This window comes from Phoca vitulina, unplaced genomic scaffold (genome assembly GCF_004348235.1).
Source record: "Phoca vitulina isolate PV1807 unplaced genomic scaffold, GSC_HSeal_1.0 scaffold8, whole genome shotgun sequence".
NCBI lineage: Eukaryota > Metazoa > Chordata > Mammalia > Carnivora > Phocidae > Phoca > Phoca vitulina.
This window is the reverse complement of record NW_022589711.1, coordinates 5,548,500-5,567,782: the sequence shown is the minus strand read 5'-3', so window position 1 is coordinate 5,567,782 and position 19,283 is coordinate 5,548,500. Positions and strand designations below refer to the sequence as shown.

Here is a 19,283-nt window from a genome sequence, read left to right as displayed (position 1 = left end):
AGAGAGAGAGAGCACATGAGAGCGGGGAGGGTCAGAGGGAGAAGCAGACTCCCTGCTGAGCAGGGAGCCTGATGCGGGACTCGATCCCGGGACTCCAGGATCATGACCTGAGCTGAAGGCAGTCGCCCAACCAACTGAGCCACCCAGGCACCCAAATAAGTAGGTCTTTTATGTGACTCTGGTCTCTGGTGTGATTATTTAAGTGTAATTGACTCAGAGGGTGATGGTTATGATTAGGAAATGCGGTTGGCTTATTCTAAGTGAGAAACTGGAATTGAAGAGTAATGTAATCAGGGCTGACAATTGGAATATTATTTTGTATTCAAAGTTAACTATTTAGTAACTATTATAAAATGCAAATCTGACCCTAATGATGTAATGTATGGTGATTAACATAACAATAAAAAATAAAAAAAAATTAAAAAATGCAAATCTGACCTATTTCTCCCTGCCAAAATCCCTTTAAGGACCACATCATGCACTGACTCATATTTAAGCTCCTTAACCTAATATATAAGGCCTCCATTTTCTGGCCTCTGTCTTTCAAGCTTCGTTTATAACCATTGCCCATTTCAAACTCTATATACTTTACTGATATTTGAACTGCTTGTTGTATTCTCTTCACACCAAATGATTTCACACATTTATAACTTTAGTTTTTATGTTTTTTATTTTTTGGAGGGAATGTTCTTTTTTCTTTCTTCTTTTGTCTAATTTCTGCTCGTCTGTCAAGATTCAATTCAGGTGTCATCTGCTCTGCCAAGGTTTTTTTTTTTACTTCTACCGGAAAATACCTCTCCTTGTGTTCTCATAGCATACCTCTATGGGGCACTTATGTGTGTTGGAATTGTATGTCAACTTGTCTTTTGCACTTCACTCTAACCTTCTCAAAGCCAGGGGCCATGTCATACTATGTCTTAATCATTTTATTTCTTATATTCTAATACAGGCTTTGCATGTAGAAAGTACTTAATAAAATTTTGTTCAAACTGATAAAAATCAACTTTCCTTTTGTGTTTAACCATTCAGCAACACTAGCTAGGTGGTCCATTTATGATGGAAAGCTACAGTGTATTTTGTATGTGTGCAGAAGTTCAGTAACTCTCTTAAATACTACTTCTGTAATGTTTTTGAAAATCTTGCTATATTGATTAGTTTTCAAATTGCCTGTAAGTATATTGCTGTGCTTAACTGCTTTGGATGAAAAAGAATTTTAGTTCTGTTTTGAGTTTAATAAGGTTATGAGTTATTCTCATTTTGTGATTTTTATTTTATGAATAATCAAACATCTAGTATTTTATTAAAATAGAAAATGTAGTACTATGTCAATATTTGAGTAGCAAATGATTTTGGCTTTATATCCTGTTCCGTTATTTTTTACTCTTAATCTAGAGATTAAAAAAAAAAGCTGAGAACATTTCCTATAATTGATTATCAAATATTTGCATCATTGCTTATCCAAGCATTTGTTTGAGTTTTCTTTTAATTTTTTATATTGATTTGTTAAATGGTAATAATTCATGCTTTAAATCCCATTTGAAATGCATCCTATTTTGAGCTTTGCATTTTTCCTTTAATTCTTAATTTTATATTAGTTTTTGAAATATGATTTGCAGAGGAGTTAAATAAAGAAACTGGGCAGGCTCTTGTTGGAATAGAAACATTACCACCGGATTTAAGAGATTTTGTTGAGGAAGACAACCAGCGATTTGAAAAAGAACTAGAAGAATGGGATGCGCAACTTGCCCAGAAAGCTTTGCAGGAAAAACTTTTAGCATCTCAGAAATTGAGGGAGTCAGAGTCTTCTGTAACAACAGGTTAGTACCTTTTGATTAAATTGTATTTTATTATCAATATATTTATTATTGATACTTTATTATAAAAATAAGATATGCTCATTTAAAAAAGAAGTTTAATTATGTCAAAGTATGAAGAAGACAGTAAAAATCATCTGAAATTGCATCACTCCTCTGAGTTGCCACTGATAACAATTTAGTTTACCCCTTTGCCAGGCACTGCTGTATTCATATATACCGTTTTCAAGTTAAATGAGATGATTCTGCTCTTTCTCTGTCCATCCTGCCCATTTTGATTGGGTCTGACCCTTCTTGGCCAGAAGCTTAGAAAAGCCATGAAAACCAGCAAGTAATCCAAACCTTTTCACTAAAGCTATCGAGAGAGTGAACTTTTTACTTTACTTTAGTAATTTCCCATTTGAGCAAAATAGCATTATTGGTATATCTGTATATATTTTGTATAATACTTTAATATTTTGTGTAATTATGCTATTATTATAGAGCAGTTATTTGATTTTTTCAGCATTTTTAAAATTAAAAATTAGCTGAAACTAAGTATTTAATATTTAAAAATATTCTAAAGTTATTAGCTGATGAAATCCATAAAATGTTCAGAGTAAACAGTACAAGAATAAACATGTTCTAGCAAAATTGAAAATAAAATGTCTTCTGATTTTTTTTTTTTTTTGAAGATTACTTTCATCATCACAGAGTTGTTAATATATTTTAGGGCAACATATTTTCTACTGTGAAAAAGTGCTATTTCTCTGTAGTAGTTGGAGGAATGGGAAGAGATAAACACATACTTTTGTCAAACTCATTTGTCTGTTTCATAACTCTGAGTGGATCTTTTTGAATGGCCTTTTTATGCAACATCTGTGTGTTTTGTCTTTTATTTTTTAAGAAACCATTTTAGAAAGAAAAAAAAAAAACATTTTAGGTGTTTCCTTAATTTCATCTTTTACAGACCAGTTCCCATACAGCAGTAATTACTTTGGTGAATTTTAGCATTATCATTTGAACTTCAAAAGAAATTATTCTCTCAATGGAAGATGTACAGTACCACAATATGGTATTGTGAGTAAAGCAGGCACACACAGATCTGTCCAGACTTGTTAACTTGTTTTCATATAAATTGATTAGTTGAGTCCTTGATCTTGATGTTAACAGGCATTGATTCAGAATTTTTAAAAGACCAAGATAATGGTATTATACGAACAAAGATACCAATATTATAATCCTCAAATGCAATATAGTATATCTGAATACCACCATTGTAGTGTGGTAAGCTCTACCATGATGCACGACTGTATTTCTTTCCATACATTAAGAGCCACCTTGTAGATTACATGAAGGTCTGTGGTTTCACAGTAATGCAGTTTCTTTACAGTGACTTTGTCTACTTCCATAGGAAATGACTCAGTAGATATCAAGAGATTTTTGTGCTCAAATCACAGTATATACATTATAATTCTTTTCATTTTTGAGCCAATTCCATCCCTTTGTGATTTCATCCCTTGTCTTTGGTACATATCCTTCTCAAACCGATCCCGAGAACTTACCCCAATGGAGCTACTTTGTTATACTTCCACTAACTTTTATGCACACCATTTGCATGTGTCTATTCTTACCTTACTAGTGGGAGGACATGGCTGCCTAATTGGCATAAGTGATAGTGGTACCTAAGCACTCAGATGAAGGTGAATCCTGCATTCATTGGTTAAGCTCCAACTCTGTTTTTGGCTCACTTATATTTTGTGGCACCAAAATATTAAGTGCTGTACGGTCTTCTTCTTTTCATCTTGTCTTTCACAAGACTAAATTTACAGACTTAACACATTTTATTTCCATTCAAACTAATACATATTCCCCATTAATATTCCTGTCTGAGAGGACTAGACAACTTTGCCCTCCCATTTACATTTGTTATCTTATATTCTCTCTGTATAAAAGGCCACGTCTATATGCCCCATACCCTTTATCCTGATTAATACTTCCTACCATATACTGTAAATGCTGTTTTGTAATTTAAAAAAACCAGGAGTAGGTATTAGGCATATATTTTCATGTCTTTCTTTTTAGTATTTAAAAAAAAGTACTTGAGGATGGAGATGTATTTCTGAGAGGAATCAGAATAACTAAAAAATAAAGAGACAGAAATGGTCAATTCATATATAACTATTATGATAATTATCTTCCAGGCTGGGTTTTTAGAAAGTAGTGGCAATAACTGCCTGAATTGGAAACATTGTGTCACCTATAGAATTGCTAGAAGCATACACTTTGAGTTTGTAGGAATAGAATGTGCTAAGTCTATAAATTTGGGGAGTGAGATTATTGTTTAAAAGATTGGTTTCTACTACTGTATTATTTTATGTATCCTATTAAGAAGTCCATCCTCTGTTGCAGGGCAATTTAACATACCACAGTTGTATAAGGGAACTCATTAATGTTTATTGGAACCACTTATCTCCCCAATCATTAGTAGAGAAAGTTTACTTTAATGCCCATGTCATCTTACTTCTCTTCACAGTTTCCAGAGTAATTTGCTCAATTTGGTATAATATTTTCAGCATATTAAAGAGAACCTATATTTAAATCTCTCAGGTGTGCACTAGAATTACGAGTGACTAGTGGAAGTAATACGAGGAAATCTTGTTCATAAAATTAATCAGAGTGATTTTTCTTTCCTCAAAAATCTTCTCAATAAAGCTATAACATGAGAACAATTAAAATCAGTTTCTACTGAGTGATATTCCAAATAAGAATATTGATTTATATAGTATTAATTAAATGAGTATTTGTTCCACTTCTGCTTACATGTGACCAAGAAATCCATAGAACTCACTTCTCTAGTACCATTCCTTGTCTTACTGAAACTAAGTAATAAATGATGGAACCAAAAATTATTTGGTTCTTTTCATGCTACCTCCTTACACGTGCTTACTGCAAAGAAAAACTTACCTGAACACTTATGTTTAGAGATCTATTCAACAGTTCTTTACTACGGTGTATACGGTCTATACCTGGGGAATTTTTTTGTGAGTGTAAACAGCACACTCCACCTAAGTAAGATCACCTAAGACTTAACTGGGATCAGAACCTCTGAAGGAAGGGTCCAGAATATATATTTTTAAAAAGGTCCTCAGATAATTCTGAGATATACCTCTGGTTAAACAGTATGGCTCCAAGCTATATTTATAAAACAGAGAAATTACTCAGAAGGAGAGAAGAGCTTTGCACTTTTACTTGTGTTTCTCCTGTCTTATTCAAAAACTTTTTTAAAAAATTTATTTATTTGAGAGAGCACGAGTGGGAGGGGAGGAGAGTGGGGGGGGAGGAGGGTGAGGGGGAGAGAATCTCAAGCAGACTTGCTTAACCAACTGCACCACCCAGGCACCCCTAAAAACTATCTTTTTTTTAATTTAAATTTTAGTTAGTTAACATGCAGTACACTATTGTTTCTGGAAAAACTGTTGAAGTTGTCATAACCTGTGTAGCATAACCGATTTTTTTTGAAAAGGTAGAAAAAATAAGGTAAACAGGTTAATATTGGTATGGAATGCATTCCATAAGATTTCATAAATTTACCTAGAGGGGGCTTGCAGAATTGGCTCTGGGACTTCTCTACAGATACTGTCCACACGTTAAAAACAAGCTGATATTCCAGGAAAGTACAGCTGGTTCCTGAGAGTAAGACCTGGTAGAATGAACAATATCATCAATATTCTCAGGTTCCTTTAAAGCAGGGACTGAGTGATATTCTTATTTATATCTTCAGAATCTAACATAATAAATGACATATAGTAGATGACCCTTGAATGTTTTCTGAATTGAATTCATTTCCTATGGAGATTCCAATAATGAGTTTCCTTTAAGTGATCCTCAGTGTATGGGACATTTTAAAAGTCTAGCCAAAATAATGATACATTAGAGAAGCAGGCTAAAAATGTGTGGTACAGATGTAGCTCTGTCCTAGGTAAATTTTAGGTTTAACTCTGGTTCCTAAGCCTCTACCCCCCCACATTCCCACAGTTGTTTGTGGTGGTACCCAGGAAATTGAAGTCTTAAAAGTTTCTCTCGTGATTCTACACAGCCAGCCTACCATGGCTCTTTATAGGCTGCTTTTGGGGAATTGTTGATTTTAAATACATTTCTAGAAGTGAATGTTCTGCATATCTTTGAAGTAATCTTCTTTAAATAGTCTTCTAAATGTGAATGTAATAAGTAAGACTCCTCAGTAAGGCAAGGTATTAAATATTTCTGAAAGAGGAGATGTTGCTCCTTTTTTTTTTTTTTAATAGTAGATTTAAGATCTTGGGTGTGGGGATAGGGTAACTGGGTGATGGGCATTAAGGAGGGCACGTGAGGGGCGCCTGGGTGGCTCAGTTGGTTAAGCGTCTGCCTTTGGCTCAGGTCATGGTCCCAGGGTCCAGGGATCGAGCCTTGCATCGTGCTCCCTGCTCAGCGGAGAGCCTTCTTCTCCCTCTCCCTCTGCTGCTCCCCCTGTTTGTGCTCCTCTCTCTCTCTCTCTCTGTCAAATAAATAAAATCTTAAAAAGGGGGGGGCATGTGATGTGATGAGCACTGGGTGTTATACACAACTGATGAATGATTGAGCTTTACACCTGAAACTAATGATGTACTATATGTTGGCTAATTGAATTTAAATTTTAACAAAAAGAAAAAAAAGCAGATTCTTATGCTGTAACAGAAAGCCAATTGGTTATCGAGTTAACTGTCCTCTTAAAATGTTGAAGAGCATAAACAGGAAATATACATAAGTAGAACACTCCCAAGCCCTCCCAATCCCTTACTCACTGTGAAGGTGGACCAAAGGAGCAGGTTCAGAGTACTCGTAGAATGTTGGGGTCTTTAATGGCCAAATAGGTGAATGAAGCCTCTACATCATGAACTAGAGCATGGCTGGAAAATCTCTTACGTGGAGGATAACCATTTAAAAATCTCAGTGAAGTACCCATAGGACGAATAAGTGATGTAAGAGACACTTTAGATACAGGGATATTATATACCTCTGTAGAATATTGGTAATCACCAGCTGTATTCCAAATTGAAGCCTGAACAATATTTTAAGCTGAGGGACCAATTAGTATATAATTATCTGATTTTACTGGGAGTTCTTAAAGTGAGTGAATTTTATGTCAGTTGTCTTCATTACTAATATAAATGGCGCAGGCTCAATAAACATGCTGGATGAAGTTTGGGTTTTTGTTTCCGAACTCCCAGATGTTAAATCCTCATAGGTTCCCCTAGTGACTGTACAGCACCACTCAAATGTCAGTTCCCTGGAAGATACATACACAAGGAAAACTCTAGAAGAAATAGTTCTGTTGTATGACATTTAGGCAAGATCATTCAACATTACTCATAAGTTTTTTGACTCAAATCCCTATGTGGAAGGGAATCTTTACCCTGGGGATCTAAGATATATTTTACTGTGTTGATCAGATAAAATTACTTCTGTTCCTAAGGACTTATTTTACATAGACTGTCCATGTTTCAGTGTGTTAGACCAGTGCCAGACCAGATGGATTTCTTGGCCCTCATTGCATTAAGTTCACATCCTCCTATCAGCTGGAGGTATAGTCTAAAATTTTCTTTACCTTATCCATCCATACAGGGCACTGAAAGAACATTGCAGTACAAAGTCAGGAAATACAGAAATGAGGGCATTGACTTCTTCTTTAAACTTCCCTCCTGTCATACACACTGTAAGCATTCCTTCCTCTAGTTTTCCTTGTCATAGTAAATTTTACCTCCATCATCCTAGTTACTCATGCCAAAAACTTAATCATCTTCACATCAGCCTTCAAACCTTTGTGTCCAAAATACATCTTCAATCTTACCAATTCTCTCTACCTCTCTTGCTGTCTCTGTTGTCCAAAAGCACCACCATCTCTTGCTCATATTGCTCTGGTACCTTCTAGTACTTTCACTGACCTCTAGTTTTACTTTCCTCTCTAATCCATTCTTCACACTGGAGCCATAATAATTTTTTTTTTTTAAACTTGCCACATTGCGGGGCACCTGGATGGCTCAGTCAGTTGAGTGTCTGCCTTCGGCTCAGGTCATGATCTCAGGGTCCTGGGATCGAGCCCCACATCCGGCTCCCTGCTCAGCAGAGTCTGCTTCTCCATCTCCCTCTGACCCTCCTCCCTGCTTGTGCTCTCTCTCTCTCTGTGTCTCAAATAAATGAATAAAATCTTAAAAAAAGAAAAACAACTTGCCACATTGCCATTATATTTATCCTCAAGACTTTTAATTAGACTCAAAGGCCCTTTGATTTTGCCCCTGTCCTCTCTTGCTATATCTCTCCTCTTACACTGTAGTCCAGCCACACTGGCCTTCTTTCAGATCATCCTTCCATCAGGGATGATCAACCCATCATCCTTCAGCTAAAAAGTCAGTTTATCTCATATTCCATAATCTAAGTTATCACTCCCCCATTTTATTCCTAGCATGTATTATTATAATATTGTCACAATTCGCATGTGTGATTCTTTGATTAATGACATTCTCCATGGTTGACTCTAAACTTCATGGGGTGAGACACCGGCTGCTTTGTTCATACTGGGAGTCCCATTGTCTAGCCTAGTGCCTGGCACATAGTTAAATACTTAATTAAAATTTATTGGATGGATGTATTCCCATGCATATATGTTGAAATTATAGTATTTCTTACTGAATAATATTTCACTTTGAGAGTTTTTGTAGAACTGTAGAACATTTTAGTGTACTTTATTATTCCTTATATCCATTACTTATTAATTCATTTGTTCCATTAAGTTATTGTGTGCTTATTGTATGCTAGGTGTCGAAGAAATAGCAATACAAAAAGGAGATAGCATCCCTACTCTTGAGATTCTTAGTCTAGCAGGGGATATGGGCTTGAAACAAATATAATAGTAATTAAGTCATAATTGTGGTAAAGTGCTAAAAGAAAGAATAAGTTACTTTAGAGCAGTGGTTCTCATTTGAGAGTGACTTTGCCCCCCAGAGGACATTTGACAAACTGAAGACATTTCTGGTTGTCACACCTGAAGGGACAGTACCACTTGCATCTAGAGGGTAGAGCACAGGACCACTCCACACCAAGGAATCAAAATGAACCAAAATGTCAGTAGTGCCAAGAAGCTGAGAAACCCTGCTCTAAAATTGGTATAATCAGGAATACTTTTGTTAAGGAAGTGGTATTTAAACAAAAAGACATAGAAGTTCTTAGATGGGAGACTGAGAGTGGGTTGAATATATAGGCAGAGGGAAGAAAATGTGGAAAGATCTGAAGGTTGAAAGGAAAAACCTCTTTTTTGATGTATTAGATAACCTGAAAAAGAGCATAGAGCACAGGATACAAAGTTATGTTAGAGAGAGAGGCAGAGGCCCACTTACATAAAGCATTTGGGGTTGTCTATAAAGCATCTAGTGGGATGTTCAGAGTACATTGTTTCATCGATGGGTCTGGAGCTCAGAGCCTAGATGATAGATAAAACTTTGAGAGGTCTTTGCAAGGATGGTATTTGAAGTCTTGAATTTATATTAGTATCAGTTTGCCAGGTTGTAATTGTTTTTCCTCTGACAACACTCAATTACCAGGGCAGGTTCAGAAAAGATAGAAGGTTGGGTTCATTCAGGGTTAGGTTTGGTCAGGGAGGTGTGAAAAAGGATTTTGTGGCCAGAGAAACAGCTGCTGTCTTCTCTGTGGAAACTCAGACCAGACTTGTTATACACACTAAATCCTTTTTTTTTTTTTTCTTTTTTGGTAGAATGCTGATGCTCTTCCAAAATGAGATTTTAGTATTTATCATGACATAAAAATTTGCTATGAATTTCTCATCATAGACTATGAGACAATGAGTATTTTCTTCAGTAATTGACTACTCTTGAACCTGATTTTTTTTTGGGGGGAGGGGTTAAATTCTGGGGTTGGTGCTCTATGTTGAGTGGTATATTAAATAAAAGTAAAATTGGTTACTCTATAATTTGAATTAGAATTAAATAACAGATTCATCTTTAGATAGCTCTCTGTGATTGGTATTAGATACACAAATGATTCTTTTCTTATGAAGCACAAGCAGGAGAACCAGAATATCTAGAGCAGCCATCAAGAAGTGATTTCTCAAAGCACTTGAAAGAAGAAACTATTCGAATAATTACCAAGGCATCACATGAGCATGAAGATAAAAGTCCTGAAACAGTTTTGCAGTCGGTAAGAACTTTTCTTTTAGCTCTCTGAACATAGCCATCTTCATGTGGAAAGATCTGAAAATGACGTCATGAAGAAAATGTGGACAGATCTGAAGGTTGAAAGGAAAAACCTCTTTTTTGATGTATTAGATAACGTTTCCAGCAGTTTCATGGAGAGTAGCTACACGGGAGTCAGGAGAGACAGGGCCAAGGGCCAACGCTACCATTAACGTCATCAGGGACTGTGGGTGTTACCTAACCCCCAGGCTGTAGCTTCCTCAGCTGTAATCTTTTTAAAGATTTTTTTTTTTTTTAAAGATTTGATTTTTTTTTTTTTTTTTTGAGAGAGAGAGCATGAGTGCCCAAGCAGCAGGAGGGTCAGAGGGAAAGAGAGAGAGAGAGAATCCTCAAGCAGACTCCCTGCTGAGCGCAGAACCTCATTTAGGGCTCAATCCCAGGGTCTTGGGATCATGACGTGAGCCAAAATCACGAGTTGGCTGCTTAACTGACTGAGCCACCCAGGTGCCCCTAAATGCTTCTTTTTAAAAATAAATTTCGGTCTTCCTGTTAGAGAATGAGGAAGAATCATAATCATAGACTAAAGTGATCATTTGATTTGGAACTTAAAAAGAGAAGTATAAAATTTAGCATTATTTCTTTTTCCCTCACCCCTTTCCTCTATCTTTAGTCTAATTACATTGGAATAGTTGGAAATATAAGGTAATAATTTTCATTGTTCCATGGAATATGTTTAAAAGTAAAATATTAGAAATTCTAGGTTCAAGTATTATTAGCAGGATAAATGTGATCTTGCAAAGTGGTTTATGCATATTTCAGTAGAGTGTCCAAACAGAATTGTCATTATAACCCACCTGTGTTGTAGCTCTCAGTTGTGTCTTTGTATAGCAATAAATTGAGTACATTGGTATTGTACTGTGTTTTCAGTGCATATGACCTTCTGAGAGATGTTATTTCACAAATTTCATACTACAAAAACATTCAGTTGCTGTAGTTAACTTATTTTTTTATTAGTGAACACAAGCCGCTGTAATGCAGGTTTCTTGATGGTTAATTTTAGTATTTGAAGACTACCATCCTAGAGAACTAAAGGGAACAGGACATTCAGTTTTTCTTTTTCTTTTTTTAAAATTTATTTATTTGAGAGAGAGAGAGATTGAGAGAACGAGTGGGAGGAGGGGCAGAGGGAGAAGCAGACTCCCTGTGGAGCAGGGAGCCCCATACAGGACTCTACCCAGGACCCTAGGATCACAACCTGAGCCAAAGATGCTTAACTACTGAGCCACCCAGGCCCCCAGGACATACAGTTTTTCAACACAGTTTTCTGCTTAGTGAACTTAATCTTAACAATAACCTGCTAATTGCAGTAAGGTCTTTAATATGATAGGACCTTGATTAACTAAAATGTTCAGTTAATGAGGTATTCTGTTATGTTTTGATGAATGAAATAATCACAAATCACTTTATTTCATTTCCTATGTGAAAAATTTTGATTATTATCATTTTACTATAAAAGATGTTTTAATATAGGGGTTTTTTTTTTTTTATTATTCCAAATTTTGCAAATGTCCTGGAGATTCTAATGAGCTTGAGATGAACCCCTGCTAATTCAACTCTAAAGCATTCCTGGAAAATGCTTCTTGTAATGGATCTGAGATGTCTAAGTTCTTGGGGTGTGGTAGAAGAGGAAAACCTAGGGAGGTACAAAGGGCAGAGAAGTAGATACAAGGGAGAAATATTTTTGCCTGATCTGAAAATGTAATTTGCTTGACCGTTTGCTAATTAGGAATTTTATTTGTTAAAGCCTACCTTATGGTTAATAAGTATCATCATTTTAACTGTAATCAGAAAGCCAAAGGTATTATTTAGCTTAATATAGAAACATGATTTTTTTAGTTTGGCTAATCATGTATAACATAAATTTGCAGAAACCATCACTTAAATGTATTTTTATATATAATAATATAACTAATATATATTATATATATAATATGAGTATCATCTTATAAGCCTACAATCTACTGCTTCACCTTTATTTGAGAAAGGAGGATGACATTGAGAGAATATGATAGACAGCTAGCGTAAATATTTTTCCATTTGGCATATCTGCTGGAGTAGCACTAACAGTTGGCCCGAGTTGTTTGTATAAATCCTGCAACACGTCTAAGAATATGTTAATCATGGCTATCTGAAGCAGCCTGTTCTTGGTCTCCTGATTAGTTGCTTAGGATTATAACCACATACTGGTTTTTCTCACTTAAAGATATACCTTAGAAACTAAATCGCATACATGAAAAGAGTGTTCAGACTTTGGGATTAGATAGTCTTGGGTTTTTTAATACTGGTTTTATTTCTCACTAGCTCTGCAAACTTGAATAAGGTGCTTAATTTTTCTAAACATTAGTTTGCTTTTACATAAAATGGAGATCATTGTGGGATTAAGGTTATTTTTTTGAAGGTACTGAGCATGTAGTACAGGTACTAAGCAGCTGTTAGTTTCTTTTTGTTACTTAAATACAAACCATTTCACAAATATACAATATATTAAGTTCCAACCTTAGCTTAAGAATTCCTGGAAGCATAGTCATAGAGAGATAGTCTCTAAACGTATAAAAAGCTTACTGTTTAGAAGAATGTCTTTAATTTTAAATGAAATATTTTAAAATTTGAAAAATACAAAAAAAGTATACTTCAAGAAAGAATCATGTGTAGTCCCACTACTCAAAGCTCTAATCACGTAATATGTTGGTATTTTTTTTTCCATTCTTATTTTTATGTACAGGTTTGGGATTTATTTTTGTAGCTGAGGTATTTCTGCATATACAATTTTGTTTATATATGCCTTTTCTTCTTTAATCATTTAACATTGTGACATAACTATTTTCCCCGTGTTAAAAATTCTCTGTGAAAAACATTTAATGGTTGAGTATTATTCCATTGAGTGATTAAATTCTTATTTACGTACCCATTCCCCCACTGTATATTTGCTTCTACTTTTATATTATTATAAATAGGCTGTTAGAAATTAAATTTTCTCCATATTCCAATTTATTTCTTTAGAATAGATTCTCTATAGTTGAATTACTAGATTAAAAGGTAGGGGGTCAAGGTGGTTGTAGTTATATAGCTTTCTAATCGCCCTTTCATGAAAAAACACTTTTTAAAACAGTCCACTTAATGGATGTCAGGCAATTAATAAAAATCTTTGTATTTTAATTATTTTGGGAACATTTATTAACTGAAACACTTATTAACTCCTTTCAGGTTTAGCTGTTGTTAAGGTGTTTATATAGGACCTGACAATAATAGAGAAAGATAGATACACATGTACTTTACTTTAATGAGCCCTCAAAGTCTTTATACGGAAAATTTTTGTGGTACCTTAGGATATCTAAACTTGATGAATGATACAACAGAATTATTACATTCACCCAAAGTTTCTTTGGTTTTTCAACTTGCACGCATATAACTTGTCAGTAAAATGCTGTTGAAACTCTTCTGTGGTAACTGAAAATGTTTCTTAAACATTATTTTTTCCTAAGTGCAACTTTTTTTTTCAAAGGCCATATATTGTTTCATAAGGATCATTATGCTGGTACTGATCAGTTTCCCAGTTGCTACTTAAATTTATATTCTCTCTTCTTAAGATAATATTGTTTTAGATTGATTTGATTGTGAGAAGTGTTTCACCACAAGGTCTAGACAGATCTCCTAATTTACCTGATCAAATTTCACTATTGTGGATAGAGATCAAACACATTTACTCTTCTTTCATATGCTAGAAGGATTTAAAATACTTAGTTGTCATGGGATAATAAGCATATCTCTCTAGGTATGTATGCTAGTAATATTGGGTTATTCTATTCAAATACAAGCACTTTAAAGTAGCATAACAGTATTATAATACTGGTAATACTTATTATAGAACAGCTAGTATATATGAGATATTGGATTAGCTGAATATTATCTCTCGTGATCACAACAACCTTGCAGGTTGGTTATTTCCTCTTGAAAAGTTGAGGACTCAAAATAAGGAAACCTTTTCTAAATACGTTATGTTTAAAAGTAGCATTTCTTTTAAAAGGGACAGTGTCAGTCTTGGCCATTAGTTTTGTTTTATTGTTTAAACTCTTTTTGTGTATGTACTTCTGGAAAGTCATAAAATGTTCTCATCTCCAGAATTTACTTATATTTCAAATTGAAATAAAACCCCTTTAATTGCTTTTATTTAAATTTTATGTCAAAAGTTTATCTTTTGCTTCAGAAAACTAAAGCTGCAAATTGAAATTACTTAAACAAGCTGCTTTCAAGCACCTAAGTACTTGCGAAATTTGTTTATAGGTAAATAGTGAATATGCTAATTATAAATTTATTCAGTAGTATAAGATCTTTGTGAAATCTGGACAGAATTTTGGATGAACCATATTAGTATCTTTGAGTAGACTTTCTTGGATTTCATACTGGCTTCTACTCTATTAGTGGAGTAGGGAAATTCATAGAATTTGTTATCAAAGAAAAGGAAAATTGAAAGAAATCTCATTGAATTGTTAAAAAGGGATGTCACTTTCCACCATCTTTTTCAGAAGCAAGAATTCATCAGACACATATATAAATACATTGTACAATACATCATACAAGACTCATAGGCTGTACAGAGTGAGTTAATTAAACACAATAGAGTATGGATATAAATTGGATATACTATTAATTTATTAGAAAGGATAGAAAGGTAAAATCATAAGAAAGAAAACCTGCAAACTCATGGGTTCAGATGAGGTCATGTGTATTTTGATGGAGTTATCAAGAAAGGATTTATGGAATTATTAGAATTAAAAAAAAAATAAAAACCTCAGCTGTAACTTATAGACAGCAGTAGGAAATGCAACTCCAGTGTTTATTATTTTTAAGGATTTGGTGTCCAAAATGCTTAGTGGGAAAAAAAGAAAATTTAGTGGTTGAGTTGTAAAAGGAAAGTTACATGTCTTATGTTATTACTTGATTAATGCATTCACTTCTGATGTTGGTTTTAGGTGGTTTCATTTCATACTAAGCAAGTGCAGATATTTTTTATAAAGACTCAGGAATCTCTGTCCTTTATACTTGGTACTTCCATTGTTCTCTTTTCTAATGTTCATACTAATAATTTTTTTCCTGCAGAAACCTGAAAATACCACAAGCCAACCACCTTCTAACCAGCAAGTTGTAGAGGTGGCGATTCCCCATGTAGGGAAATTCATGATTGAGTCAAAGGAGGGGGGTTATGATGACGAGGTACCTTTATTGTAGACCTCTACACTATTCCTACTTATCTTTGGCTATTTAATACACGTACTTCGGGCATGCGTGCGCCTTCACATTTGTGTGTATTGCTGCATAACATACAGCTTGGCCACCTATGGTCTGAAATTACCTTACCAACTGCTAACAGAACTTTGAAATTCAAATGAAAACTTAAGTAGAAAGCTATGGAATTTGTCAAAAGAATAATGTTTCTAGAGTTAATTCTTTTATGTAGATATATGATCAGTTTATTCTCAGGTTGATAGATTACAATAAGGGTTGTTTAATTAAATAGCAAAAAATTTGAACATTTAAAAATAATTTTTTCCTGTTTTACTTGAATTATGTATTATAATACTTTGCCTACTATTTCCTGCCAAAAAATCCTACAGCCTGATTGCAAATAGATGTTGGATATTTTTGCTTCTGCAACCTCCATGTGAATGTGAATTGAGCGATTCATCATTATTGAATGCCTTCCAGTGCTTTATACACTGTTCTTGAGAATCCAGATAAAAATGTGCTATTGTCCTTTTGCACTTTTTTCTTAAGACTCTTACATTGGATCTTTCTTATATTTGAGAGAGGGCCAGTAAAGCTGTTTCTGAATAGTAATCCCTAGAAGACCTTGAATTCTGTCATTTGTTAGTTTTTACTGGCATGGATGAGAATTTAATATATATTAGTTTTTTCCAAGTAACTTTTTTTCAGACTTATTTCAAAATTACAATTAAGTGATTATATAAGAGTTAATCACCGAAACCAGAGGTGTCACAAAGACATAAAGATTACTGTGCCAATGTAAGAAAACATGGCCATAAGGAGAATAAGAAGCTGGTTTATGAGATAGGAACTGGTGAGATGAATTTTCTGAAGCAGATGTTAGGTATATTGTGACTGTCAGTGTATAATCAAAATTTGGATGATAGGTTCAGTGAATCAGAGGTGATGGATGCAATCTCTTGATTGCTCTAATACAATAACTTCATAGTGCTTTGAGTGGTTTCATTTTGCAGGTATTTTAAAATGCGAACAGCTAAGAATGATAAGCTGAAAACAGAGAAATATTTGTTTGAAATATTTTGAAATTTCTTTGAAAACAAAGAAATATTTAAGTATTTGATATTTAATAGCAGTACATTGTTCCAGTTAACTATTTCATTACCATGTTGCTGCTTGAAAATTATGGAAACTGGCATTTTTTAATAAAAATGTTCATTTATTGACCAAGCACCTCAGTGCTTGTTTTAGGGTAAGCCTTCTGGCATTTTAAAATTTAGAATTGTGATTAATCATTTAACACTGTCTTTTGTGCAAATGCTTATGCTATTGGCAGAGATGCATTTTGTTTTGTTTTTGTAATTGGAGTGACAGTTTAACAGTGCATGTACCTGGGAACTTTAAGTCATATGGATACAGGGCTGCAGCTCATAGATGTTCAGGTTGTACTGTTGTGCAAGGGAGCCCAGCCAGCAGGCCAAAGTGGAGGTGAAATGGAGCTCATGCTGAGCTCCTCAAACCTTAAAGAAGAGGCACTTTTTAAAATAAAAAGTGTTGCTTGTTCTAAGTGGTTCTCAGAGAGCAGCACTTTTTGATTTGTTTGTCAAGAGGGAGGTGCCTTTTTAGAATTCTTCAGTTCAGAGAGGATGCCTTTTTGCAATTTGCACAAAGGCACCATCTGGAGCTAGCTGTGGCCCTGTATGGATGATTTTGAAAGATACTTACATGCATATTGGATCATATTTGCCATAAAATATACAATGATTAATTTATAAGTAGTGAAAAACAAAGGACTTTTAACTTGCATGTCAATATATTATTTTGGTTTTTGATATATATTTTTTTATGTTACCCATTCATTCAAAAACTCTTACTTTAAATTCCTTGTGGCAGATCATGATGACACCGAACATGCAAGGTATTATCATGGCGATAGGTAAATCCAGGAATGTATATGACAGGTGTGGCCCTGAAGCAGGGTTCTTTAAGGTACAATTAACATTTTCATTTAAGTTTTTAATGTTTTTAAATGAACTTCTTAAAATATTTTATGTCCTTGAATTAAATTTGGTTATATAATTTCTCTTTTCCTATCTTAGCCACGGCCACCTGATGTTCTGAGGGTTTCTTTTAGGCATATAAGAATGATTTTTTTTTTTTTGGTAACCCAGATAATTCAACAAAAAACAAAACATTTTACCAGAGTTACCCTAATAGTGTACCTTTGGGTTGTTAGCAGAAATTTGAATTGTGTTTTTATTTGAAAGGAATAAAAAGTATTGATGGGTGAAAATATGAACTGAGTAATTGCTTCTGGTATATTTTATTTTCTTCTCATTGGTAATACTATTCGTCAATATTACAATATTTTTTAAGAAATTTCACTATCATTTGATTCTAAACTGCTTTCTTCACTTGGTTGTTTCAAAAATGATTTGTTCATTTATTTTTATGTTTCTTATTCACTTACGTTTTCTCCTGACTTAATTTTTAATATCCTAGTCGTTTCAAGAAATGTGTGAGACCATCAAGCAGTTGTATTATTCCATGACCAAATCTTTTTTCCCCTCTAATGATGTGAAAATGTTGGGGATCAGGGGAGCAAACGGTCAAGAAAGAATTCTTGAGACGTCTTTGGTGCAGAAAAATGGTTTTATTAAAGCACTGGGACTGGACCCGTGGGCAGAAAGAGCTGCACTGGGGTCATGAGGAGTGGCCCATTGTATACTTTCAAGTTGGGAGGTGGTTAGGGATAGAGCAAGTCTCTAAGGAATTTAGAAGCCAGGTGTCCAGGACCTTGAGGGGCTAGCTGTTGTTTGGAAAAGATCAATTATCACCATCTAGTAAAACCTTAGTCATGAGACCCTTCAGATGTATATCAGAGGACGGATATGCTTGGAGGATGATTGCTAACATATATTTTGGTGGCGGATGGGGGTTAGAGATAAAGGAAGTTTCCAAAGGAATTTTTATATATTAAAGGAGACTTACAGGATCCTGGAGATCAGGCTAATGTGAAGATAAGGTTGCCTTAGCCCTGAGTAAAGTATTAACATCAAGGCAGTTGAGTTCCTAGAGGGAAGGTCATGCTGCTTGTCTCAAGGGCTTGTCAATGAGTGGGCTGTAAGTTGTAAGGAAATTTAATTTTTTTTTCTTTTGCCTTTGTTCTCCACATCATCTAATACCAGATCTTTACAATATTTTAGTTACAGTATTATTGGTTTTACATTTTTGAAAGATGAAAGCACTGTTATGTTTTGTCTTTTTATTTTGATTTACCAAAAACTTCAAGTTGTTTTCACTTAGCACCCTTTTTAGTCTTTTTTTTTTTCCTTAAGAAAACAAAAAGGCTTTATTGAGGTACAGTTCACTACAATAAGCTGTATGCTCCCTTTCTTGACCTTAAAAATCTAAAATTTTCCCTTAATATTCTATATTCTGCCCTCATCCAAATCAATCTTCAAAAAGCTGCTTATTTTCACTATTTCTTTTCCTTCTGTAGTACAAAAAAAGGCCTTGTGCATAGTAGCCTTATATTAATAAAACACTTTTGAACTTGTTAGAATCAGAGTGACCAGCCATCTTGGTGTGCCCAGGACTGAGGGGTTTTCTGGAATACAGGATTTTAAGTGCTAAACATACTGGTCCCAGGATGAGTTGATCACCCTATTAAGTTAAGAAAGGTTGAAAAACTGCTGTTATTGAAAAAACAAAAAAACAAAACAAAACTCTGTTAACCTTATTTCCAGTGGTCTGCATTTTCTTTTCTTAAAATACACATGATGAATGTATGTCTTCTAAAGTTTTTATCTATTTCTCATGGGAAAATTATCTGTCATTTATAGTGACATTGTCATTTTTTTTTTTTTTCAAGTTGGATATCTTTATGTTGGATTGGGAATTTCACGTTTTTTAGATTAATACCTGCATATATTGTAAAGAGCCAGCTAATTATATACACTACAAACAACAGTACACCCCCCCC

At 34.4% G+C, this 19,283-nt stretch overlaps 1 protein-coding gene across 5 annotated transcripts in view; it reads left to right on the top strand.

Annotated features, from left to right (window-relative positions):
* The window catches only part of USP25 (ubiquitin specific peptidase 25), a 136,001-nt gene that overhangs the window by 90,719 nt on the left and 25,999 nt on the right, over nucleotides 1–19,283 (top strand). For 4 of the 5 annotated variants that reach the window (XM_032406294.1, XM_032406293.1, XM_032406295.1 and 1 more), the window contains 2 exons: nucleotides 1,617–1,817; nucleotides 9,883–10,022. In XM_032406294.1, coding sequence (XP_032262185.1) covers nucleotides 1,617–1,817; nucleotides 9,883–10,022 — 341 coding nt within the window. Of the gene's footprint in view, nucleotides 1–1,616; nucleotides 1,818–9,882; nucleotides 10,023–15,175; nucleotides 15,290–17,191; nucleotides 17,288–19,283 lie in introns of all 5 variants that reach the window. The other variant, XM_032406297.1, reaches the window with a different exon arrangement.